Source organism: Scyliorhinus canicula, chromosome 10 (genome assembly GCF_902713615.1).
Source record: "Scyliorhinus canicula chromosome 10, sScyCan1.1, whole genome shotgun sequence".
In the NCBI taxonomy this organism is placed as follows: Eukaryota; Metazoa; Chordata; class Chondrichthyes; order Carcharhiniformes; family Scyliorhinidae; genus Scyliorhinus; species Scyliorhinus canicula.
Window position 1 is genome coordinate 95,288,446 of NC_052155.1, and position 26,448 is coordinate 95,314,893.

Consider the following 26,448-nt stretch of genomic DNA (forward strand, 5'->3'; position numbering starts at 1 on the left):
GCCGAAACATCTTTATTGAAATTCATTTGTGGTATATGGGCATTGCTGGCTAGGCCAGCATTTATTCCCCATCTCTAGTTACCCATGAGAAGTTGGTTCTGAGCTGCCTCTTGAACTGCTGCAGGCTCTGAGGTTTAGGTACACCAACAGTGCTGTTCGGGAGAGAGTTCCAGAATTTTGAACAACAGTGAAGTAACGGCAATATGTTTCCAAATCAGGATAGTGAGTGACTTGGAGGGGAACTCCAAGTGATGGTGTTCCCAGGTATCAGCCGCTCTTGGTAGTGTTATTGGTTTGGAAGTTGCTGCCTGAGGAACCTTGGTAAGTTCCTGCAATGCATTTTATAGACAGTACACACTGCTGCCACTGTTCATAGCTGGTGGAGAAAGTGATTGTTTGTGGAAAGGGTACCATTCAAGAGGGTTACTTTGCATTGGATGCTGTTAAGCTTCTTGAGTGTAGTTGGAGCTGCACTCATTCAGGAGAGTATTCCATCACACTCCTGACTTGTGCATTGTGGATGGTGGGTTACTTAGCCTCTGACTCACTCTTGTAGCCACAGTATTTACATGTCTAGCCCAGCTCAGTTTCTGATCAAAGGTAACTCCCAAGATGTTGATAGTGGGGATTCAGCCATGTTAATACCATTGAATGTAATGGGGTGATGGTTAGATTCTGGCTTGCTGGACTCCTCCAGGCAAGTGCTGAGTATCCCATCACATTCATGACTTGTGCCTTGTCGATGGTGGACAGAATGTGGGGAGTCAGGAGCTTAGATAGTTGCCACAGGATTCTTAGCCTCTGATCTATTCTTGTAGCCACAATTTTAATATGGCTAGTCCAGTTCAGGATACCATTGATGTGTAGTAATGCCATTGAATATCAAGTGCGATGGTTAGGTTCTCTCGTTGGAGATATAATTGGTTGGCACTTGTGTGGCACAAATTGTACTGATTGCATGGAGCACAGGAGGAGACATATACCAGAGACACACCTCTAATGATTCTGGCACACATCTGCCCGATATTAATTAGATGTCTTGTCACTGACACCACAAACTCCTGTGATCTCATTCCTGGCATAGCCATTGGGATCACAACCCAAAAGATTTGAGATAAAACAGAAATTGCTCGAAAGACGCAACATATCTGGCGTATCTGTGGAGAGTGAAAGAGAGTTTATGTACATGATTCTACCTGTCCATCGTGAACAGCGCACCTGCTACTATTCCCTTGCTGGCACTTGCAAGGGAGCTGGGTCTGAGTGGGGTCATGGCCACGAGGGGGGCTGGGGAATTGAGGAGTGGGGGCATAAAGGGGGTGCATGGATCGGGGGGGCCTGAAAAGGCGATAGGGTCTGAAAGGGAGGTGCTGAAAGGAGGGTCCTCAGAAATCCACAGCAGAGTATTTCTCACTTTGGAGTATACCCGATGCCGCTGAGGATGAATGGGCAGGAACTGATCATCGTCATGCCTTCGTCATGTGTTGAGTGGGGTGGGATGGTTGACCTGGCCATTTTGTGATGACAGGGGAGATTGTCCCGTTTGATAGCGGGGTCGTTCTCAGACCCTGCTATATGCGCCCAAATGGGACTCTGTTTTTGCGCATTAAATCGCGCCCTAAGTGTGAGTGGATTTTGATATGAATCACGCCGGAACAGATGGTGGGATTCTCACTTTTTTCAGCAAAAAATGACACTAATTTTGAATCAAATAAGAGGTAAAGGATTTTTTTCTGACCGAATCAAAGAAATCTGAATCATCGCTCGTCTATGCTATGCATACTAGATGACATTTCCTATGTAACATATGGGTTTATGTTTATTGAAGGTGGTTTCCATATATCTTAATGGATGTTGTCCTTCCAGAAATAGAGCTCATACTTTCTGGTGAGAACATTTAAAATACTTTAAAAAGATATTGTGAAAATTGTGAATACTTTCGCAAACTATTATGTTGGCTGTGATGTATCATACAAATGTGTAGCATTCAGAATAGATTTTGTTAAGTTTCCTTCACATAAATACAATGCCAGACCACAGAGTGATAGATTCATTTACACGGTGATATAAAATCATGGAGAAGACATATCCTCTAAACAGTTTGGAAATGTTTCAGATCACAGCCTTAAGCAACTTACCCCTGCCTGCAACATTACTGATCTGTTAGAAGCTCTCCCTTCTCACATTCTCAACCAAACAGTTCAATCCAAAATAGATATTGCAACTCAGAAATAAAAAAATGAATTTGGATTTTGAACGAATATACACACCAGAAAAAGAGGGACATGCAACAGAATTGAATGCCAAAGCTCAACCTATATTAAAGAAAACTGTCCGTTATTCATTTATGTGCACAGGGATATAAATCTTTAATCTTGTATTTTCAGAAATTCGGCAAGACGAGAATTCTAGCTCAGAGGAAATTTCTCAAGGTAAGAACGCATGAATAATTATTGACGAGACCTCACTCCCATTTCTGTTTATTATCAAAATGCAAATTTAAATTATATCCTACTCTTCAGTTAATTCTCTCTTGGCAAGACATAATTTTCTCTATTTAGAACAAGAAGCAACCAATTTCTATCATTTCAACAATAGCTCTTTGAAGCAATCAGGAGATGGCATGTAATAGTGGCTTAACATCCTCCAGTATTGCCCTTCAGTTTCACATAGGAGGCACCGATTTAGACAGTCCCATTTTAGAATCTCAGCCATGAACCAGAATCTTCCTTAACAGAACATAGCATTTCCATGCATTGTGCTGCTGGCTTTAGCCATCTAAACAAGAATGTCCACATTTGTAAGAAGTCTTTTTTTAAAGTTATGTTGAAATAGAATTACAAAGGTGAATGAGATCTGAAAAATGTGCAGACGTTTCTCCCATTGTACTTCTGCCCATTGTACTTTATTCTTGACCTTGCTGCCAGACTTTTAGTGCTAGTCAGAAAGAAATGTTTTGTGGCTGGTGCATTTGTGTGCTTTGACTCACTATGTAAATTGGATGACTGAGGTCAAGTATGCTTTGGGTGGCAAGGCAAGCTCCACAGTTCCAACTTATATAACCACCATTTGATTGGATATCTGGGTGGGATTTACCGACCACCCCATCGGGTGTTTTTTGGCGGCGGGCGTGGACCACCAGCGGGATCTACCGACCATGTCATTGTCAATGAGATTTCCCAGTGACAGCACCTTGTCGCTGAGAAACCCATGTGCCGGCATGGGACCAGAATTTCCCGCTGGCTTAAACAGCCGGTAAATCCCACTTGTTGTGTTAGAAGGATGATGGGAATGCACTAAACATTTTATAGTGAACTGTTTTGCTTGGCGTGTAATTTGTGAGGATACTCAGAACCTCATGTCTTCCTGTTGAAGGCTGAAATCTCCATTTGTCAGCCATCTAAAAACTAGATTGTGATTTGCCTCCTTGGAGGTGAGTTAAGCAGAGACTTTCAGGGACCAATGTGGCTCCCAGGTATCATGCCTGATGAGTTGGTCCTCTGTGACTGACTCGATATTCTAATTTCTGAGCCAAATGAACCTGCAGGTTTTCCAGGGCATGTTGCCGAGTGAGCTGCAGGTTGGCTAAAGAATGGAATCTCAATGAGTTTACTTATCAATGAGGTTCTTTACTCACCGCTGTCCAATGCATGTTCTTGGGCACTAGAAATGGATAAATATTCCCAATAAAATCTTAGTTTACAGCACAGAAGAAGAGCATTTAGCTTGTCATATCTCTTGGTAGCTCTGTGTTAGTGCATCCAAACTGATCTCATGGCCCTGCTCTCTTCCAATAACCCAATAATGTCTTCTGCTTCAAATAATCACCTATTTTTTTCCTGAATTTATAGATAATAGAATTGTATTAATTTAATATCTGCATTGAAAAACAATAGCACGAGGATTTACACATTTTTTGTGCTTTGGCTTATTGAGACTAAACCAGGATATAAAAAACGGTACCTTAATGAAGTATCTGTAAATCAGAGTAAAATTTCCAAAGCACCATAATGCTGGGCCTCTAGACATTGTTGATGTCACCAAGGGGATCAGGTAGGAACTTCTATCACCTCGTTAAAAAATATCAAAAGGAGCAAAGATACTTGTTATTTCAGCATCAGCTAGATTTATTGAAATACTGTGGAGTTCTTCTATTCTATATAATGAAAATTATGAGCTGATTTTTCTCTCTGTTAAAATGTAGGAGATAAATGGGAGGTGATAATTACCACTGGAAACTTTCATCTAGCTGGTACCGAAGCAGCAGTCATAATTTATGTGTATGGGGACAACGGTACTTCAGGCCCGATTATTTTAGGCACTGGAAAGGAACAGCTATTCAAGCCCGGTAGCACTGATATATTTAAGGTAACAAGGAAGATAACTTATTACCCTGAAGTGAGAAAGCACATTTGCAAAGTAATAAACAAATATGATCATAAATTTATGAGAATGCAGAGCAAAATCATAAAATACAAGCAATAAAAGGTCGGGCAAAATAATGTAATAAATAATGGAACAGAAAGTGAGAAAAATATTAAACATGAAATAAAAGTAGAAACAAACATCAAGAACTACCAAATGCATGATGCAGAAATTCATTAAATGAAAGATATAAAAGTGAAAAAATAAAAATAATAAAAATAAATATATGCCAGAAAAATCCGATGATAAAAATATCCACGAGCAACTTAACAGAAATAGTCACTGGGCTAAATCGCTGGCTTTGAAAGCAGACCAAGGCAAGCCAGCAGCACGGTTCAATTCCCGTAACAGCCTCCCCGAACAGGTGCCGGAATGTGGCGACTAGGGGCTTTTCATAGTAACTTCATTTGAAGCCTACTCATGACAATAAGCGATTTTTATATTCATTTTTTTCATTTTGGCACATGGAAATGTCCTTTTCATTCCAGCCTTACAAATAAATGGGCATTTATTTAATGATGCAAAGTGAAACAACAATAGTGCAACCATCGTGAAGAAAATTTCAAAGTGAAATGTGCAAAGGGGTAAAAATGGGTCTGAGCTAATCTGTAAATGATGTTTCTTTATTTACTCAATCTGAACCTTTTCATGTTTTGAAACACCTCCATCAAATCTCCTCTTAGGTTTCTCTGCTGTAAGGAAAATAACCTCAATTTGTCTATTCTATCCACATAAATGTAATCCCTCATTCCTGGAATCATTCTAGAAAATCACTTCTGTATCTTCTCTAAAACCTACACATAATTCCTATAGTACGTTGCCCAGAAATAAATGCAAAACAAATGTTTTATATGGGGAGAGCGTACATTTCTGACTTTTGTACTCTGTGCCTTACGTATTCTTGGCTGAGAGCCCAGACATCCATTAAAGTGCTGAAAGTGCTACATCCCAGAGAAAACACTCCTCGAATTACAGCTCTGGCTCTCTGCTCTATTCTATCAATTTCACAATGTTCTTTGACACAGGATAAAAGGTTTTCAGATGTGTGCAGTTTCTGCTATGGACACTTTAAAGGATCTGGATAATTGACACTTTTATTGGGCTATATCAAAAGCACGTTATATGAATAAACTATTTTCAATTTTTTTTTTAACACTTCCTATAGCCACTATAGGGTTCATTGGGTTTATACAGAGTGTATAATGAGTGAATGGACACAGAAGTGCCAAATCAAGTGCCAAACCATTTTTATGGGGCTGGTTTAGCATGGGGCTAGTTTAGCACAGGGCTAAATTGCTGGCTTTGAAAGCAGACCAATGCAGGCCAGCAGCACGGTTCAATTCCCGTACTAGCCTCCCTGAACAGGCACTGGAATGTGGCAACTGGGGCTTTTCACAGTAGCTTCATTTGAAGCCTACTTGTGACAATAAGCGAATTTCATTTCATTTTCAAATCTTGAAATGGAGGATACGCTTTAATGGCTTCGTTACGCCCGACTTGATGACGTGACAAGACTGTTTAAAGGTCTCTTGCGAGATTCACGATACTTGAAGCGTCTTGTGAGATTTAACAGATTCTCGCGAGTCGCCACGATCTAGATCTCGGGCGGAATTCTCCGACCCCCATCGCAGGGTTGGAGAATCGGCAGGGGCCGGCGTAAATCCCGCCTCCGCTGTGGCCGGAATTCTCCACCACCCGGGAATCGGCGGGGGCAGGAATCATGGCGGGCAGGTCGGCGGGCCCCCTCGCCGTTCGGCGGGCCCCCCGCGCCGGTCGTCGGGCCCCCCGCGGCGATTCTCCGGCCCGCGATGGGCCAACGTCCCACCGCTGTCAGGCCTCTCCCGCCGACATGGTTTAAAACCACCTCTGGTGCCGGCGGAAGCAGGTGGTGCGAGTGGGCCCTGGGGTCCTGGGGTAGCGCGGGGCGATCTGACCCCAGGGGATGCCCCCATGGTGGCCTGGCCCGCAATCGGTGCCCACCGATCGGCGGGCGGGCCTGTGCCGTGGGGGTACTCCACCATGGCGGAGGTGGAAGAGACCCCCTCCACCGCGCATGCGCCGGGGTGACGTCAACGGCTGCTGACGCTCCGGCGCATGCGCGGACTCACGCCAAACGGCCAGCCCTGACGCCGGTCCACGTGGCGCCAAAGGCCGTTGGCGCCGGTCAGCAGATCGGGAGCCACTCCGGTGCGGGCCTAGCCTCTAAAGGTGCGGACAATTCCGCACCTTTGGGGAGGCCCGACACCGAAGTGGTTCTCGCCACTCTGATACGCCGGGACCCCCCACCCTGCCGGGTAGGGGAGAATCCCGGCCCTCATCTTCACTGGGCGAGATCCAGATTAACATATTTAAGTGAGCAACTAGGCTCATTTAAATATGCCGCTCCGTATTCTCCCAGTGCCCGGGAACTAATGACCGTATCGTGGAGACAGTCCTGACAGTCAGACTTCCCAGACAAATGAAATTGAAATTTCATGTGGATTAACACCCTGGACCCTGGTCCTCACACTCCTACCTGAGTCTGTGGTTTTACTCACATTGCTTCCCTAAATGAGGGTCTTCATTCTGCATGAGGCAGCACAACCCAATCCTGTTTCCTCCACTCTTCCCTTGCAGCTTGGCCTTTCATGGAAGTCCACCCAAGAATCTTACAGTTGCCTCCAGTGCAGAACCTTTGTATCCATATCCTCCCACCCATTTTCCAGCTCCTACTTAGGACGGGCACTTCCTCAGTGGTGATTTGAGCACAGGCCCAGCAAGAACACAAAAACAATGCCAGCCTCCAAACCCCCTTAAAGGGAAGTTAATCCGCCCTCCCACCGAGATGAAGAGACTGAACCCCAGCGTTGTCCCTGAGTTGAAGTTACCTGTGTCCCCATGTCCTCTGCGCATTGAAGACCCTGGTGAATCGTGACCGACTGAGCGCTCACCTCCAATATCCCCCTCAATGGTGAGGCCACCAGGTTCACATTTATGTAGACCTGTTTCAAATGATGCCACGTGGCATCACGCTGACACCCGCTGAATATTAAGTGAAAGGGGAAGGTACGGAGTGAGTGCTCACTAATAACATGCAAATGTATTAAAATGAGTTTCCCAGGATTCCGCAGTGTGATTCACACTACTCCACAGGCTTCCTGCTCCGATTCAATGGGACCATGGAACTTGCTCATTAGAGTTACTTTGCATGTCATTGGCAAGCAGGACATACCATTCACCACCCAAGTGGATATGTTCCCCCACCCCCACCCCCCGCCCCCCCTCCCCCACAAGCTGAAACACACTGGGGTAAATTGGTGCAGGTTCTGAGGTGTGTGGACCTGGCAGCAGGCAGTCCAAGGGGTGGCAAAGTGGTAAATACCTGGCAACAACTGCCGCCAGAGTGTGCGGGGAGGGGGGGGGTTTGTTCATGGGAAGTTGGGGGTCAAGGGGGTTTATGCAGGGTTAAAGGGGCTCAGGTCGCGGGTTTTCTCTGGGATTTTGCTCTTTTGGCTGCTCTCCCTATCTGCAGCCTTTAAAACCCTTCATACAGTTGCTGTTTAAAGGTCTATGAGATGAAAGTGAAAGTTACGCCTTTAAAGTTGTGGAAAACTTTGAAGTGATTTTCACGCAGTCAATTGTATTGCCTTTTCAAGTATTGAAGGCATTATGTACGGCTAGGAGGCTGAATGCTTTGAATTGGATTGTTTACATTGCCATTGACATTCCATTGCCTGCTAAAAGCTTTGTGATGGACAGCTCGCTGGAACCTTAAAGTGATTAATCAGATGGCTTATTTTTATAGGCCTGCAAGGATCCGTTAGGTCAAAGTAGCAGCTGTTTCTCAAACTGCAATTTTTTAATGAGTCTGCCTGCTTGTTCACAAGGAAGAATAGCTGTGGGGGCTGCCCCTTCACTTTCTATGAAGCACTCAAGAACAAAGAGGGACCCTTCACTCGTCACGTCATAGCTCCAGGCTGGAAGGTCACTACGGAGTATGGTTGCCGTGGTACCCGGCAGTACCCTGCCTGGCTGCGCTAGAACCAGAAACTAGAAAACTATTTGTGAAGACTGGAAAATTAGGCCTTAATTTGCCAGTAAAAATCCTGCCTTGCTCCACTGCTGATCCGACTTACAACATTTTGACTTATGTGTGGTTTCCAGTAATCAATTGTGACATTGGTACAAGGACTGCCTATACAAACATCTGTCATGAGAATGGTTGAATGTGGTTGTGGATTCCAGTCTTAGCTACTGTACACTCTGTACTGCATATGGGGGTCACCTGATCTGGAGTTGAACCCATGTTAGAGACGGTCAGGTTAAGGCTTCAGATGCATTGAAGATGTATGTTCATGTCTGTAAATGTGTTATCAATGATTTTATTTCAACTGCAATAGTGCTGGTGTGTGTGCATCAAAATAACAAGACAACAGCCAGGGCTAGAAATTGAATAGCCCGTTTTTGGACATGGAGGCCGCCGTTTGCAAACTGCCCACTCTGGCTCGGTTCGAGATGGACAGCATTGAAATTTAGTGTCCCTACTGAGAGGAGGTCCCGTGGCCTCTGAGCCAGAAGCACCAGAACTTAATGGCCAAGGAAGGTGTGTTCCTAATGCAGGCAAACAGGTTGAGTTTCAACCTTTAAATCCTCCCTACACACACCAATGGAAGGCGGTAAGAGCAGGAGAGACCCCTGGTCAGCCAAGTGCTGGAAAGAACGTTGGAGACTCTGCTATCACTTCCAATAGCTCCAGACTATAAGGTGCATGTAAAAGTGCATTATTTCTCAGCAACTCAGCGTCCCTGAGTGAACTGTAGCACGTCACCTTTGTAACATTAGCCCAAGTGGCTCATGAGCTGCTTTCCTCTGCTCAATGTTGTCCATAGTCTGGGTTCAGCAGCTGGGCTAGGCAACATTATAAAACTTGCAGTTCTGCTAGCCTTCCCTTAAAGAGAAGGGAAGCTGCACTGTTGAAGTGACAGTTGGTAGCCAATGAAGACTACAGGTGCAGGGAAAAGGTGGAAGACTCCTAGATTCACTGGCTTTGCACTGGAAGTACTAGTGAGAAATGGGGAGTCCAGGAGAGAGGCAAGTCTGCAGGCTGGAAAGGAGCCCTCAAGAATGATCTGAGGAAGGCAGTGTGATCCAATAGCCAGAGAGGTGAATGTCAGAATTTGGCCTGAAGGACATGGTAGCAGTGCTATAAAAGTGTCATAACACATGTGTAGTTAAGTTGAGTGAATGTAAACGTCACATCTCATAAACACCGCATCACCACGATCACTCAACCAGCAACACTTCTTGGACCTCAGGATTCAATCCTAACTTTCAAAAGGTCTGCCTCTCCCACACATATCTACTAGTCGCATCATGCCCACATCTCACTGCCTCCACAGACCTCAAGACATATGCCTGTGGCAGTCACATGGACCAAATACTTAACAATACAATCGCTGAGGTTCTACCCTCTATTTTGTAGAAGGTCAATTGAAGTAGAAAGGACAACTGGAGAACAGCTCAAGGGGCTGGATGGCCTACCACTGCTCCTTGTTCGTAGTATCAGCAGGAGGCATGATGTCTTCCTTTCTCAGCCCCCTCAAGGTAACTGTCCGAATTAACAGGTCAAAAGTCCAAGACTGGTGGCAGCAAGTACTGCAGAGGCTATCGGGGAATGAGGGAATGACATGACATATCTGCCTTGTATCTCTTCTCAGTTGCCTCCTTACCCTCATCCTGACGTGGGGCGTCAATTGGAACCTGCAGATAGTGTGACCATGGAATTCAGGCTTTCCTCCACACTAACTGTTCCCTCACCCAAGCCTCTATTTTTTAGTTTTATGATTTAAAGTAGCCAAAAACTGCAGCCTGGATAGCTGCTACATGCACAGGAGGCTTCACCTTACATAGTTACTTCATCTTACAGTCCCAAACACCAGCTCAGATACTGGTCACTGTGAAATTTAGAGACTAATATAGGGTGGTAACCAGTACATGGTGAGTTACTGGGCCCCACAGGGCAGCAACCAGGCCAGGGAGGAAATGGTAAACAATGTGCCAGTTCCACTGAGTGCAAGATCATAGACAACTTGTGATGAAGGAGACTGAAGTGACTTACAGGAGATTGTTGATGACAAGCATACAATGATGCTTTTAAAATATAAATTTACAGTACCCAATTCATTTTTTCCAATTAAGGGGCAATTTAGCATGGCCAATCCACCTAACCTGCACATCATTTTTTTTTTGCAATGTGGGTGCGAAATCCACTCAAACATGGGGAGAATATGCAAACTCCACACGGACAGTGACTCAGAGTTGGGATCGAACCTGGGACCTCGGCGCCGTGAGGCAGCAACGCTAACCACTGCACCACCGTGCTGTCCTACAATGATGCTTGGTACACTGCCAGGCGGCCTCCATTCTAGATGAGCTCAGTCCAACATGGTGGAGAAGATTGCCCTGAGACCTTGTGGCCACCCACAATTCACCACACAGATGATTACTAACATGTTTGCCAAGGCCTGCAATTTTGTCAATCCTGTTGCTAATGATACTAGTCAGAATGAGTTGATGCTCAGGTTTGTGTTTCTGGCTAGCTTGCCAAAGGTACAAAGCATTATCAACTACACACATGGGGAAAGTATAGTCTGCATACTACCTGGATGCACTCATCAATCACAAGGGCTTCCATTCCATCAACTTTCAGCTGATGTGTAACTAGAAAAATTAGAATGATACAGGTGCATGCAAGATTCTTCAGCAGCTGCTCTGATGCTCCCATCCTGTAGCTGTCCATCGGTGAGGACTGGGGTGTAATGGATAAGAATTGGTAATGCTTTGAGTGGAGTCATCTATCACGATCCCTCTCTAATGACCCACTCACCCAGGTAGAATTGAGCTGGAGACTACTTCATTGACGATCAATGGGGCAATGAACAACTGAGGTTACGGTTTCATTAATCATATTGATGGATGGTCAAATGGGGATATGAGGAAATGCATAAACTGATGCAAGATAAGTAAGTGTAAATAGGAATGTGCTGGTATAGATTTGATTTGATTTATTATTGTCACATGTATTAGTATACAATTGTTTCTTGCATGCTGTACAAACAATGCATACCGTACATAGGGAAGGAAGGAGAGACTGCAGAATATAATGTTACAGTTAAAACAAGGTGCAGAGAAAAGATCAACTTAATACGAAGTAGGTTCATTCAAAAGTCTGATGGCAGCAGGGAAGAAGTTGTTCATGAGTCAGTTGGCATGTGACCTCAAACTTTGGTATCTTTTTCCTGACGGAAGAAGGTGGAAGAGAGTATGTCCGGGGTGCGTGGAGTCCTTAATTATGCTGGCTGCCTTTCCAAGGCAGCGGGAATTATAAACAGAGTCAATGGATGGGAGGCTGATTTGCGTGATGGACTGGTACAGGTTTGAGAAAGCAGAGTTAATGATAAGGGGGAGGTGGTTGGTGCTAATTTGCCACAGCCCTCACTTCAATTGCCTGGTTAGATCAGTGAACCACTGAAACTGGAAGCATGGCACTCACCTTCAGCTGCTCACCTCCTGAGCAGCCTCCTTCTAGCTTTCAGTGAGAAATGTCTTCTCTCCCTGTCAGTGTGGAACAGAATCTCCCTGCAAAGCATTTATAGCTTCTGATATCACATCCAGGAAGGCAACACTAAAGTGAGGTGCAAACTTGGAAAATTGGGATTCCATTCTGACAGTCCCTTCTTTTATTCTTTCCTCTCCAACATCCATCAACTGTCACCTTCACAGTGTAACTTTTAATTTTTCATTTTCATTTCATTTTCATTTTTCATAAGTACCCAAGTTGAAATTGATTAATGTGGAACATCACCATGCCCGCTTACTGTCTGGCAAGTAAACCCACAAATCAGATGTAAATGCAGTGGCTGAGTTCAAAAAAGATCACTGACAAATATGCTGCACTTATGGGTTCCTTGCACTCCACCAACAAGTTAAAATTTCCTTTGCGTTTCGTGGGTCACTCAAAAAAGCCAATGAAACATGCAGCAAATTATGAAACTTTGACCTGAATTCCATTGAAACTGGATGTCAAATGAGCTTTGCACATATTTGCTGTAATGCTGAATATCATATTATTACATTCAATATTTCTCTAAGATTCGGCTGCATTATAATTTAGCAGACCCCACAGAACCATAATGAGAGATTAATCACACATTATTTGGAATTTTAGCTGGCTTGACAATTTAGTGTCTGCAAGAACTGAGACATCTGGAGGCAATTTCAACACTTGTAATCTTAATATCATTGAAGGTGGTTAATGCATGTGAAAAAGATAATACTGTATGTTACGGACAGCAGTAATTTGTGACTTGTGCTCCCTGTGAGACAAATGTTGCCACTATTTATAGCAGTCAAAACTGGTGAAAAATGGTGAGACAGCTTTTTTCCTTGTTGTTTAGCACCCACTACTGATGTGACAGCCAAGCAAAAATGGGGTATAGTGGCATTCAGTGCTTACTAACTGAGTAGGGTTCTTACTCGTACTAAAATAAAATTATGGAAAATACAGTTGATCATGGAAACTTAAAACTGGTGGCTGCATTATTGATAATCAGCAACTCTTCAGTTGCTATGTTGGGAGGTGATCCAGAGGGTGACCTCTGTACCTCCGGTACATTTTTTCATCTGAATGATTACTACTTTAAAGGAGGAGGACTATCTGCAATTTGTACGAGGGAATCGAAAGATCAATCAAGGGCAGGGGAGCACTTAATGTATTAAATGCAAGTAAAATAAATAATTATTGGGGAGAAAATAATACAACTGAAGTTAGACAAATCTCAAAGATCTATCTTAATTTTTTGAGGCAGTCACTAACTTAGTGGAGATGGGAATGTTTGTAGATGTTGTCTATATAGACTTCTATTTGATAAGATTCTACATTGGAGATTAAGAACAAAAATAAAAGCACATGGATTTGGAGGTGACTTGGGTTGGTAATTGCTTAAAAGTCAAAAGACAGGAGTAAAGTAAGTAAGGTCGCCATAGTCCCAGAAGGGCAGAATGGTAGCACAATGGTTAGCACAGTTGCTTCACAGCACCAAGGTCCCAGGTTCGATTCCTGGCTTGGGTCACTGTCTGTGTGGAGTCTGCACATTCTCCCTGTGTCTGCATGGGTTTCCTCCGGGTGCTCCGGTTTCCTCCCACAGTGCAAAGATGTGCAGGTTAGGCAGAGTGGCCATGCTAAATTGCCCTTAGTGTCCAAATAAGTTGGTTGGAGTTGCTGGGTAATGGGGAAGAGTTGGAGGTGTGGACCTGGGTAGGGTGCTCTTTCTGAACGGCCTCCTTCTGCATTGCAAATTCTATGATTGTAGGCTGCTTTCCCCTTTAAGGAGGAGAGCTGACTGGTGGTGATTTAACCTGAGGATCACCACACCTCAGGTGGGGGGGCAAGTTTGGGAAACGGAGCCTTCATGTGTAACCTCAGCCAGTACTGGAATTGAACCCACGCTGTTGGCCTTCTTCTGCATCACAAACTAGCTGTCCAGACAATTGAGCTAAAATAAATCTCTTTGAATAGACTCCTACAATTGTATGAGGTTAATACTCTTGACACAACTGGTCCACCTGACTGCTCAAAGTCCCTACACCATCTGCACATTTCACATCAGGTGCGCATATAATGCTCAACAGACAATTGGATGGATTCAGCTGTAACAACAGTGAAAAAGCACAACCTCATTCAAAGTAAAATGTTCGCTCATGCACACCTTTATCACTGGACTCAGTATCTACCCTCTCCATTTGCCTCACATATGATAATAGTATAGATTTCTACAAGAAGCACTGCAGCAGATCACCAACATTGACAGGAGTTGCCTGCCCTGGACCACAAGACGTTACAGAGCAGCAATGTCATGGACACACCATCATTTCAAAATCACACATCAAACTTCATCACTGTGGGACTTCCGGAGGCGTTCGCGAGCGGGTCGGCTGCATCGAGAGGAGCTGCCGCCGGTGTCTGCTGTTTACGGCGCTTTCGGGGGTTTCCCCGTTTATTCCCTATCCCCCCAATTTTCGGCAGCCTTTGGGGCCGTCCCGGGCACCAAGCCGGGCCGGTTTGGGAACCACTGAGGAACCCCGCATGAGTGTTGAGTGGCCGGAGCTGACGCGTCGGGCCCGGGCCGCACGGCATTTAGAACAGCGGGGACGGAGCCGAACTGAAGACGAGGCTGTAGAGGCAGCAGGCCCGAAGCCAGGGCGCAATGTAGTGGAGATGTTCCACATCGGGTGGCTCACGCTTAAAATGTGTTTTTAAGAAGCCTGAAGTCTGGTCCCAGGTGAATTTTCTTTCTTTGAAAAATTTTTTTTTTGAAAGAATTTTTTTTAAAGATTGATAAAGAAAAAGAAAAATAATAAGTAATTAAAGGATGCAAAAAGCAGCTGTGAAGAAAGGAGGAAAGGTTGGTTCACCGTCGAATGAGAGGACCAACAGAAGCGCTGACAAGATGCGGATGCCAGACCGCATGGTGGGGCCGAACTGCTTACGGTGGTGATGGCTGTGGAGGTGGAAAAGCAGTTTGCGAGGCACATGAAGGCATTGAGGAAGGAGATGGCGGTCGCACTGAAGTCATTGGTGGAGGCGGCAATCGCCCCGGTGAGGGTAGCTGTGGCAAAGACATCGGCCGAGGTGAGAGAGCAGGGCGAGAAGATGAAGGAAGTGGCGGAGCCGTTTCACAGCACAGCGACCAGCTCACCTCGATGGGGGACGAGCTGCAGAGGGTGGTGGAGGTCAACAGAGGACTCCGAGCAAAAGCTTGAGGACTCGAGGCGGCACAATCTGAGAATTGTGGGCTTGCCCGAAGGGACAGAGGGCTCGAGGCTTCGCTAAGATGCTGGCGGAGTTGATGGGGGAGGGTGAGACCTCCTCCCGGTATGAGCTGTACCGAGTTCATCGGTCATTAAGGCCAAAGCCCAAAGTAAATGAACCGCCAAGAGCAGTAATTATCTGCTTCCATAAATACCACATGAAGGAGAATGTGTTAAGCTGGGCGAAGCAGAAGTGGGAGGTGCAGTGAGATGGTGCTAGAGTTCACATTTACCAGGACTTGACGGTGGAGTTGGCAAAGAGACGACCGGCGTTCAGCCGAGTGAAGGAGGCACTGAACAACAAGGGGGTGCGATTTGGTATGGTATACCCGGCAAAGCTGAGGGTGAAATGAAAAAAAATGAAAATCGCTTATTGTCACGAGTAGGCTTCAATGAAGTTACTGTGAAAAGCCCCTAGTCGCCACATTCCGGTACCTGTTCGGGGAAGCTGGTACGGGAATTGAACCGTGCTGCTGGCCTGCCTTGGTCTGCTTTAAAAGCTAGCGGTTTAGCCCAGTGTTGTATAAAGCCAAAGATTTTTATTTCCAAGCAGTGGAGGCGGCTGAGGCATTCGTGAAGGCAAAAGGCTTGGGACAGATGTGAGGAGCGGAGCTGGAAGAGGGACTGTGGACTGTGATTGGGGAGCTAGAAAATGTATAAATGCTATAACTTTCTATTCATTGACTTGTATTGTAATTTACTTCACTTTATATTGTTATAGAGCTTAAGTTTTTGTTTGGGCTGATTGGCATTCTTTGTTGCGACGGTTGTATGTTATTTTAGTGAATTGTGTGGGTTGGATTGTTGTTTTTTTTGGGGTGCTTTTTTTCTTCTGGGACTGAGTGGGTGAGGACGGTATGCCTTGGGGGTGGGGGGGGGGGGGGGAGGGGGGGCACCTGCGCAAGCTAACTAAAGTCGGCTAGTGAAGGAGGTGAGGTGAGAGGAGGGCTGCGGGACATTGGAGCCTGGTTAGCAGGTTTCGATGGGCCTGCAAAGTGGGGGGGGGGGATCAATACCGGGAGACGTTTCTTGAGATAAACTGCAGGGGGGGATTCTGGGAGGGGGGAAGGGGTTCAATGTTAATAATAGATAGGGGCGGGTCAGGCTCATGGTGCAGGGCCCGGTGGTATGATGATGATGGATAAGAAGGGGGGATGAGAGACCCCCAGTTAGAATAGTCATGTGGTACATGAGGGGGTTAGGAGGTCCAGTCAAGAGATCCAGGGTGCGTGCGCTTCTTAAAAGTTTGAAAGCTGATGTAGCAATGCTGCAGGAAACTCACTTGAGGGTGAAGGACCAGGTGAGACTTAAAAAGGCCTGAGTTAGTCAGGTGTTTCACTCTGGATTTGGCGGAAGGGCTCGAGGGGTAGCGGTAATGGTCAGCAAACAGTACGGTTCCAGATGGAAAATGTGGTTGCAGATCAGGTGGGCGCTGGAGGGGAGGTTAGTGGCACTGAAGTGTATATGATCCCAATTGGGACAATTTGGGATTCGTAAAGAAGGTGTTTGGGGCCATCCCCAACTTGGACACACACAAACTGATAGTTGGGGGGGACTGGAACTTGATGCAGGAGCCAAGGTTGGACAAGTCACGGCCGCGCTCGCTGGTCCCATCAGGAGGGGGCAAAGGAATTGGCTGGGCTAATGGTGGAAATGGGAGGTGTAGACCCTTGGAGGTTTCTGCACAGGAGGGAGCGGGAGTATTCGTTTTCTCGGCAGTCCATAAGGTATACTCGCGGATCGACTTTTTCGTGGTGGGGAAGGCTTTGCAGGCTGAGGTTAAGGGGTCGGTGTACTCGGCAATTGCAGTGGCAGATCATGCTCCCCATTGGGTGGTTATGGTACTGAAGAAGGGAGTAGCGCAGAGGCCGGGTGGAAATTAGATATGTGAATGTTGTGGGACCGAAGGTTCTGTGACAAAATTGAAAAAGTAATTGAGAAATATTTAGGTTTCAACTGTACGGTTGAGGTGTCGAAGGCAGTTGTCTGGGAGGCTTTAAAGGCTGTGAGGGGTGAGGTGGCCTCGTTTAAGGCCAGGGTGAACAAAGAGGAGAGGTTGGAGCGGCAGAGGGTAATAGATGAGATGCTGGAGGTAGATCGGAGGTATACAGAAGATGGGGACCCAGCGAAGTTGGAAAAGAGGAAGGAACTACAGGCGAGCTTTTACCGACTATCTACCAGGAACGCGGTGTGCCAACTGAGGTGAGCAAGGGGTGCAGTTTATGAGCATGGAGAGAAGGAAAAGAGAAGTTTGTCAGCAGGTCAGCTTCGGAGGAAGGCGGCGGCAAGGGAAATTGTTCAGGTGCGGGACAGGACAGGGAAGTTGGTGGTGGCTCCGGGTCTAATTAACAAGGTCTTTGAGGAATTCTATGCGAGGTTGTACAGGTCAGAGCCACCTGGGGGAGACCGGGAGATGCAGGAATTTCTAGATGGGTTGGAGTACCGGAGGTTAGGGGAAGGGGACAGGACTACATTGAAAGGAGCGATAGTGGAGCAGGAGATAAAAGATGCGATTGGGATGATGCAGTCAGGGAAGGTGGCAGGACCGGATGGATTTCCGGTGGAATGTTATAAAAAATTCAAGCATAAGCTGTCACCCCTGATGGTGGGGATGTTTGAGGAGGCGATAGGGAAGGGGGTGTTTCCACAAACTTTGGGACAGGCATCGATTTCCTTGTTGCTTAAAAAAGGTAAGTATCCGACGGAGTATGGGTCGTGTAGGCCCATATCACTTTTAAACGTGGACGCAAAAGTATTGGCGAAGGTACTGGCGGGTAGGCTGGAGGAGTGCCTCCCAAAGGTGATAGGTGAAGATCAGACGGGGTTTGTCAGAGGTAGGCAGCTCTTTTCGAATGTTAGAAGGGTATTGAACGTGGTTATGGCACCGGCGGATGGGAAGGAAACAGAGGTGGTTGTGGCATTGGACGCCGAGAAAGTGTTTGACCGGGTAGAATGGCGATACTTGATGGCAGTTCTCGAGCGGTTTGGGATTGGACCAAGATTTGTGGACTGGGTAAAGCTACTATATAAGGAGCCGAGGGCGAGTGTCCGCACAAACAACATCAGCTCGAGATACTTTTCACCCCACCATGGGACTAGGCAGGGATGTGCTTTATCCCCTCTGCTGTTTGAACTCGCGATTGAGCCGTTGACCATCGCGTTAAGAAGTTCGGGGGTAGTGCACGAGGGTGGGGGAAGGGGTAGTGCGGGGAGGGGGGATAGAGCATAGGGTGTCCTTATATGCCCATGACTTGTTGTTATACGTGTCGGAACTGAGTGTGTCAATCGGGAGAATATTGGAGCTGCTTTGGGTGTTTGGGTCTTTCTCGGGGTACAGATTAAATCGAGACAAGAATGAATATTTTGTAGTGTCTCGGCCGGGAGTGGGGGCAGGGGTGCGGGGGGGGGGGGGGGGGGGGGGGGGCGCTGCCATTCCGTAGGACAGGGACTCACTTTAGATACCTGGGGGTGCAAGTTGCTTGGGATTGGGGGGGCTCCGTAGGTACAACATTTCTAGATTGGTGGGTGTCTTGTTATGCTCTTGGCATAGCATAAGCTGCTTCCTTAATGTTCACTCTGACAAGGGGAGGTTCAGACGTGGAGATAACTTCAACACGTTTATTAAGGGGCCTCACGGTAGCATGGTGGTTAGCATCAATGCTTCACAGCTCCAGGGTCCCAGGTTCGATTCCCGGCTGGGTCACTGTCTGTGTGGAGTCTGCACGTCCTCCCTGTGTGTGCGTGGGTTTCCTCCGGGTGCTCCGGTTTCCTCCCACAGTCCAAAGATGTGCGGGTTAGGTGGATTGGCCATGCTAAATTGCCGTAGTGTAAGGTTAATGGGGGGATTGTTGGGTTACGGGTTACGTGGGTTTAAGTAGGGTGATCATTGCTCGGCACAACATCGAGGGCCGAAGGGCCTGTTCTGTGCTGTACTGTTCTATGTTCTATGTTCTAAACTATTTACAATTCTCCTACTCGGATTCGCCACTACTGTTAATCCTTCTACAGCTACTCAGACTGACAAACCAGTCTGCTACAATTCAGGTGGTGGGTATGATGTGTTGAATCAACCCTGTGTCTGTACTCACTGAGAGTCTCCACTGGAAAGAGGAAGATCATGTGTGCTGTGTCCTTTATATATGGGTTGGTGTAATGCCCTCCTGTGGTAGTGTCACCTCTGTGTGTATCATGAATGCCCATTGGTCGTGTCCTATCTTACTGACCTATTGGTTGAGTGTCTGTGTGTCTTGTCTTTGGTGCTCCCTCTAGTGTCTAGCTAGTCTACGTGTACTTACATTAACCCCTTGTGTATCTACAATGATGCATATCACCACAGTGGGGAGAGTGAAAGCTGATCTGGCAATGTGGAATGGTCTCCCTCTGTCACTGACGGGTCGGGTAAATGAACGTGTTGCCGTGATTTCTGTTTATTTTCCAATGCTTGCCAATTTTCCTGCCAAAGGCATTTTTTAGAGAGATTGAAGAAATGATTACCTCGTTCATTTGGGGAGGGAAGGTGGCCAGAATGAGAAAGGTGCTGCTACAGAGGGGAAGGAAGGCAGGGGGTTTGGGTCTCCCGGACCTGATGTTTTACTACTGGACGGCGAATGTTGTAGAAGGTGCGGAGCTGGGTCAGAGGGGTTGATTCTCAGTGGGTCAGAATGGAGGAGAGTTTGTGTAGAGGGTCGGGATTGAAAGCACTAGCAACAGCGCCGCTCCTGATAGCTCCGGGGAAATACACAGAGAGTCCGGTAATAATAGCTTCATTGAGAATTTGGAGGCAGTTTCGCCAACACTTCGGGTTGGGGGCAGGGACAAGGGAAATGCCGATTCAGGAGAACCACAGATTTGAGCCAGGGAAGTGGGACGGAAATTTTCGAAAATGGGAGGTGAAGGGGATTAAGACACTAAAGATTTGTTTCTTAGGGGTCGGTTTGCAGGATTGAAGGAGCTGGGAGCGATGTATGGGCTGGCGCAGGAGGAAATGTTTAGATTCATGCAGGTTCGAGATTTTGCCGGGAAGGAGATACAGAGCTTCCCGGTGGAGTCGGCCTCCACATTGCTGGAGGATGTGCTGACGACAGGGGGACTGGAGAAGGGGGTCGTGTTGACGGTTTACGGGGCTATTTTGGAAGAGCAGAAGGCACCACCGAAAGGGATCAAAACAAAGTGGAAGAGTTGGGAGAGGGTATGAAGGAGGGGTTCTGGTGTGAGGTACTCTGGAGAATGAACGCCTCCACCTCGTGCGCAAGGTTGGGGTTGATACAGCTGAAGGTGGTATATAGAGCACACCTCACATGGGCAAGGATGAGCCGGCATTTTAAGGGAGTAGAAGATGTGTGTGAATGTTGCGGGGTGGGCCCCGCAAATCACATTCATACGTTTTGGTCCTGTCCAAAGCTGGAGGATTACTGGAAGGAGGTTTAAGGCAATCTCTGAAGTGGTGCAAGTGAAACTGGACCAGGGCCCTCAGGAGGCCATACTCGGGGTGTCGGACCAGCCGGGGTTGGAAACAGGTGTGGAGGCAGATGTTGTAGCCTTCGTCTCATTGATCACCCAAAGGTGGACCCTGTTGGGATGGAGAGCAACCTCTCCACCCTGTGCCCTGTCGTGGCAGGGGGACCTGTTGGAATTCTTGACTCTTGAGAAGGTTAAGTTTGAATTGAGGGGAAGGATGGAGGGGTTCTACAATTCATGGGCATTATTCATTATGCACTTTCAAGAATTGAATAACATCGAACATTATTGGGGGGGTGGTTGGGAGGGTTGGCGGGAGGGGGGACTCTATGTGTTAATGGTGACTATGGGTGATTCTGATTCCTTTTTGTTATTTGTTTATGTTAACATGCGGGAAGTTGTTTGGGGGTTGGTGGGAGGATGGAATTGTTGATATAGGGATTGACATATTTGTTACTGCTTATTGTTTTTTGTTGGTGGGTGCAAATTTGGGGGAAAATGTGAAAAAGGAGAATAAAACTATTTAAAAAAAAACTTCTTAATTGTTATTCAAAATTCTGTAATTCCTTACTTCACAGCATAATTCCAGTAACACCAACCCTGCAGCAGTTCAGTGAGATGGCCCACTTTCTGCACAATTTAGGATGGATAGTGATTGCAGCTTTGTATGTTGTCTTGATGATTTGTGGCCGAGCAGCCATGATCATTGAACAGTGTTGCTGGAATGAAGTGCATTGGCACCTCTACCCAGACACATATCGCAACTTATCTCGCCACTGAACAATGACCTGTCAGAAGAAAGAGCTTTTTCCTGGATGACATTGTGAATAACATTGTTTGTGCCCTAGTCTTAAATTCAGTCATCCTGCTATTGGACGAATTAGCCTTTTTAGTCTTAGGTGCATTAGAACATAGAATATAGAACAGTACTTTATTTACAAAATCAAATAGAACTTTATAAACTGCTGCAGGATCATTAATGAGTGAACTGTAAATGAGAGAAATTGTTTAGAAAATGGAACTTTCCCACAAATCCCTAATTGTGCTGACTCCACAAATATATATCGGGCGGAATTCTCAGATCCCCCCCAACCCCCGCCGGGTCGGAGAATCGCCGGGGGGCAGCGTGAATCCCGCTCCCGCCGGCTGCCGAATTCTCTGGCGCCGGGGATTTGGCAGGAGCTGGAATCGTGCCACGCCGGTCGGCGGCCGCTGGCAGCCCCCCCCCCTGGCGATTCTCCGGCCCGCGGCATTTTAGGCCGGTCCTGCCAGCGTAAATTACAACAGGTACTTACCGGCGGGACCTGACTCCGCGGGAAGCCTCTGGGGTCCTTGGGGGGGCACCGGGGGATCTGGCCCCGGGAGGTGCCCCCACGGTGGCCTGGCCCGCAATCGGGGCCGACTGATCCGCGGGTGGTTCTGTGCCGTGGGGGCACTCTATTACTCCACGTCGGCTGCTGTTGACCTCCACGATGGCCGACGCGGAGATGTACCCCCCTACGCATGCGCTGGGATGACGCCAGCACACGCTGGCACCCCGTGCAGGCGCCAACTTGCACCGGCTGGCGGAGGCCCTTCGGCACCGGTTGGCATGCCGCCAAGTTCCGGCCCCTGAAGGTGCGGAGGATTCTGCACCTTCGGGGCGGCCCGACGCCAGAGTGGTTCACGCCACTCCTTCACGCCGGAGTTGCCCGCCCCGCCGATTCCCACAGAATCTTGCCCATCAGGTCAGTACATGGAAATTTAGGTTTGTGATAATAGTGCACCGCATTCCAACTAGTTACTGCTGTCACTGATGGTAGGCAGAGATAATAGTCACAATTTAACCACCGCTTTGCGCCCTGCATGAATCTGGGCACACCGGTTAAATAACGTGAAAGGCCAAAATCGTGATTTTCATTCTAACCAGCCCGCTCCCAATGGTGGGTTCCAGATCACAGCCAAATATGGCATGCATATCCTTAACCCTAATTAGCACCAACTCATTAGCGAAATTAAAGTCCAATGTAACGGCCTCACGGGAGTTAACCAAGTCCCCAGTGGGAAATCATGCGGATGTCGTTTAGTATTCCTGATTAAAATCGTGAATCTGGCACAATGGCTGTTGAGAAGAACAGAGGAGGTGAGTAGCCATTTCCATTATCAGGCATGCAGCACAAGGGTGCTAGAGCTGCTGCCCCAGTGCCCAGGGATGGGGGAGTGGAGGGTGAGGGTCTTTCTATCTGTGCAGTCTTCAACATTGCGGACACCCTAACAGGCTGTCGCACACCCTGAAAATACAGTCGTCCATCAGGCCGAGGAGGAACCCAGATGGGGACAGAGGTGACGCCGCAGGGTGTATCGGCATTGTTGTTCTTTTGAGGAGATGAAGGACAGCATGTGTCGCATGAGACTCCGTCTCAAAGAAGAGATGGTGCGGCTCCTGTGCCATATCCTTATGGACCTGGTACCCTATGGAGGAGGAGGAGGAGGAGGACGCTCGCTCCCAATGGCCATGAAGGTCACCGCAGTTCTGAACCACCAGGTCCAGCGGGAAATTGAAGTTACACATGTCGCCTAGCGCACACCAGGGCATCAAGGAGTGCTCTTCATTAACAGTAAGGGGTTCCACTCCCTGAATGTTCAACTTGCTTGCGACCACCACCTCTGGATCAAGCACGTGTGTACATGCTTCCCGGGAGTGACCATGACAGCTACATCCTGGGACACCCAGAGATTCCCAACGTCCTCGAGGACCACCCCAGGATAACGGGTTGGATCGTGGGGGATAGGGGCAACCGCTGTGGTCCTGGCTGATGATGCCAGTGTGGAGGCTGGAGACCCGATATAATGAGAGCCAGGTTGCCACTTGCGTTGTCATTGAGTGGTGCATTGGGCTGCTCAAAATGTGGTTCTGATGCCTGGATCGCTCTGGTGGTGCACTGCAGTACACCCCCCAAAGGGCCTCCTCCTTTGTGGTGGTCTGTTGTGCCCTAAACAACCTAGCACAGCAGTGGGGTAACCTGCTGGAGTAGGAGGGACAAACGGCCCTCGCATGAGGGAGATAAGGAGGAAGGGGCAGATAAGGATGTGCTGGAAGACAAGCCCAGGGAGGAGCCATAAAAGGAGCCAGAGGATGGAGGACAGGTAGCGGTAGGGGTCCGGCATGCCCGGAGAGCCAGTCAGACTCTCTTCCTCACCCACTTCTCATAGGATGAAGTCTTGTCCATCAGCTCATCCCTTCCCCACTTTCCCCCATTCCCCTCCTTCCTCCCTCCTTCCCCTCCTAGCCCTGTGCACCCTCTCAGTGACTGTGTAACATCACTCCAGGGTGATGGGTCTGTGTTCCTCAGGTCCTGAGGAAGGAGCTGCGCTCCGAAAGCTCATGTTTGAATCAAACCTGTTGGACTTTAACCTGGTATTGTAAGACTTCTTACTGTGCTCACCCCAGTCCAACGCCGGCATCTCCACATCATCAACCCTCACAGAGGCATCGGGTGTGGACCATTAGGCTCCCCATAACGTCAGGAGAATATGATCTTCCCCATTAAACAGGCGGGGCTGCCCCTTAAAGTATTAACAAGGCTTGGATGTGGGCAGGGGCTGGCAGTGGAGTGATTATTGTGTATATGATTAAACCTTTCTTTGTGCTGCCAAACATTCATTCCTTGTGTTCACTCTGCTCGGATTCAACAGTCGGCATTGTCAGCAGATCAGTATACGGGACAGGAGAGTGATGATCACTCGCTGTGAAATAAGATCTGGTGCTCTTCAGTCAATGCCAAAGTCTGACTCCTGTTTGTCTGCTGACACCCACCAGCTGCATGGGGTCTGCATCAGGGATGTTCAATCTTGGACCACAGTGGACTGGGGGCGGGGGGGAGCAGAGGACAACATGGTGCAGGCAGTACCACTGTGAAGATTCACATGACAGTTTCTTCACATGTATGAATTGTAACATGATTTAATAGTGCACATTTCACATTTCAATTGGACCTAACTAGCTACAGATTGAGATTCCCCTCCTCCCCACCCCACCCTCTGCCAATTCAATCTGCTTGATTTTACATGGTCTACTGCTATGTCTAGGTGTGTCCCCAGAATGCACATCAGAGGTGGAGGTAGCCTGCTGCTTTTCATGCCCTGTGGCCTTGATGCCCTTGGCGGACATCCTCTAGAGCAGGGGTGGGCAAACTTTTCTGTGCAAGGGCCACATTCAGAAATTCACAATTTTAAAGGGCCGCATAGTATATTAAGTAAAATAATTAATATTTAAAATAGCCAAAATAAAAGGTTTTTAAAGAAAAAAAAAGCAATTAATTTTTATTAATTAATATTTTAAAGTAGAAACTTTACATGAAACATATTTATTTGAAAAACAAAGTAACTCAGTTTAAAGAAAAAAAAGCAATTAATTTTTATTAATTAATATTTTAAAGTAGAAACTTCACATGAAACACATGTTGTGCCGAGCAATGATCACCCTACTCAAGTCAACGTATCCACCTTATACCAGTAACCCAACAGCCCCCCCCCGTTAACCTTTTTTTTTTAATGACTTGATCTTGGTGGGCTGCATTAAGACCTTTGGCGGGCCATAGTTTGCCCACCCCTGCTCTAGAGGGCCCTGGCTGGCTTGCTGGTCACTGTGCTACTCTGTCCTGCCTGCTGCCCTTGAGATGTGGCAGTGTCAGGATCGGGGGGATTCAGAAGAACTGGAGACCACCGTAGTCTGCTTGGTGGAAGGCCCTAAGTTAGCCTTCAACTCATTGTCCTCCCTAACGGTGCTCGTAGGGCCCTGGAGATCGCCTTGGTAGCTGGACTGAGCTCCAAATGCCTCTGTGTAATCCAGCTCCGCCGGTCATGGTGCCCTCCTAAAACCGGTGCCATGGTGTCGATGCCCTCAGCAATGCTCCTCTCTAGTTTGGCTGAGTTCTGCATGCCTCAGCAATGCCCATCTGTTTCTCAGATACATCCATCAGCAACTGGGACATGCTCCGGAGTGCCTCGGCAATATCCACCTGTGTGTCAGACCTGTCCGTCATCAATTGGCACATGATGTTGAGGCCCTCAGCCATGGTTGCACAGACTGAGCCACACCTTGGACACCAGCACTCAAGACACTGGCCTCATGCTCCAGGCTTTCCAATGTGGTCGCCACCCTAGCAGTGTTGGTCTCGAGGCCATGCATTGCCGGCATCATCTCCTGTGTCCATAGCCTTTGGGACTCCTCCAATCAGCTATGCAGTTGCTGGAATGTCATTGACACCCCCTCCTGAATCTCATAGCTGTGTCCAAGCATCTGCATCAGCTCTGGGGGAACCTTGTCCAGAGGCTCAGCATCGGACTGGGATTCAGCTGAGTCCTGGGATGCAGAAGACCTCCGACTGCTAACTCCCTTGGATGTTCCTGCCTTCACCTGATGTGCATCAGTAACTGTGGTGCTCATCAGATTGTGCCCCAGAAGCCTGTCCACTAATGTCATCCATCGAGGGGTGTGTGTCTCTGCGCCGGTGGAAGATGGGGGTGATAGCTGTAACGCACTGCCGGTGGTCTCCATGGAGCTCTTCTCCAAGGTGGTGATGGGTGGGGCGGGGAGGGAGGAGATGACGCTCAAAGGCCCGGCCCCGTCAGATAGAGATCCTGCAAGAGAATAGACACATTAATTTCATGTTGCCTTTTCAAGGCTTCACGTTGTACAATTGATGAATCACTAGTTTTTGCAGCCTTGGCTATTAC

General features: G+C 47.5%; 1 protein-coding gene across 1 annotated transcript in view; it reads left to right on the forward strand.

Moving 5' to 3' along the window:
* The window catches only part of LOC119972132, a 660,627-nt gene that overhangs the window by 262,512 nt on the left and 371,667 nt on the right, over positions 1-26,448 (forward strand). The window contains exons 25-27 of the mRNA XM_038808465.1: positions 1,829-1,887; positions 2,388-2,432; positions 4,205-4,368. Of these exons, the coding sequence (XP_038664393.1) occupies positions 1,829-1,887; positions 2,388-2,432; positions 4,205-4,368 (268 nt within the window). The remainder of the gene's footprint in view (positions 1-1,828; positions 1,888-2,387; positions 2,433-4,204; positions 4,369-26,448) is intronic.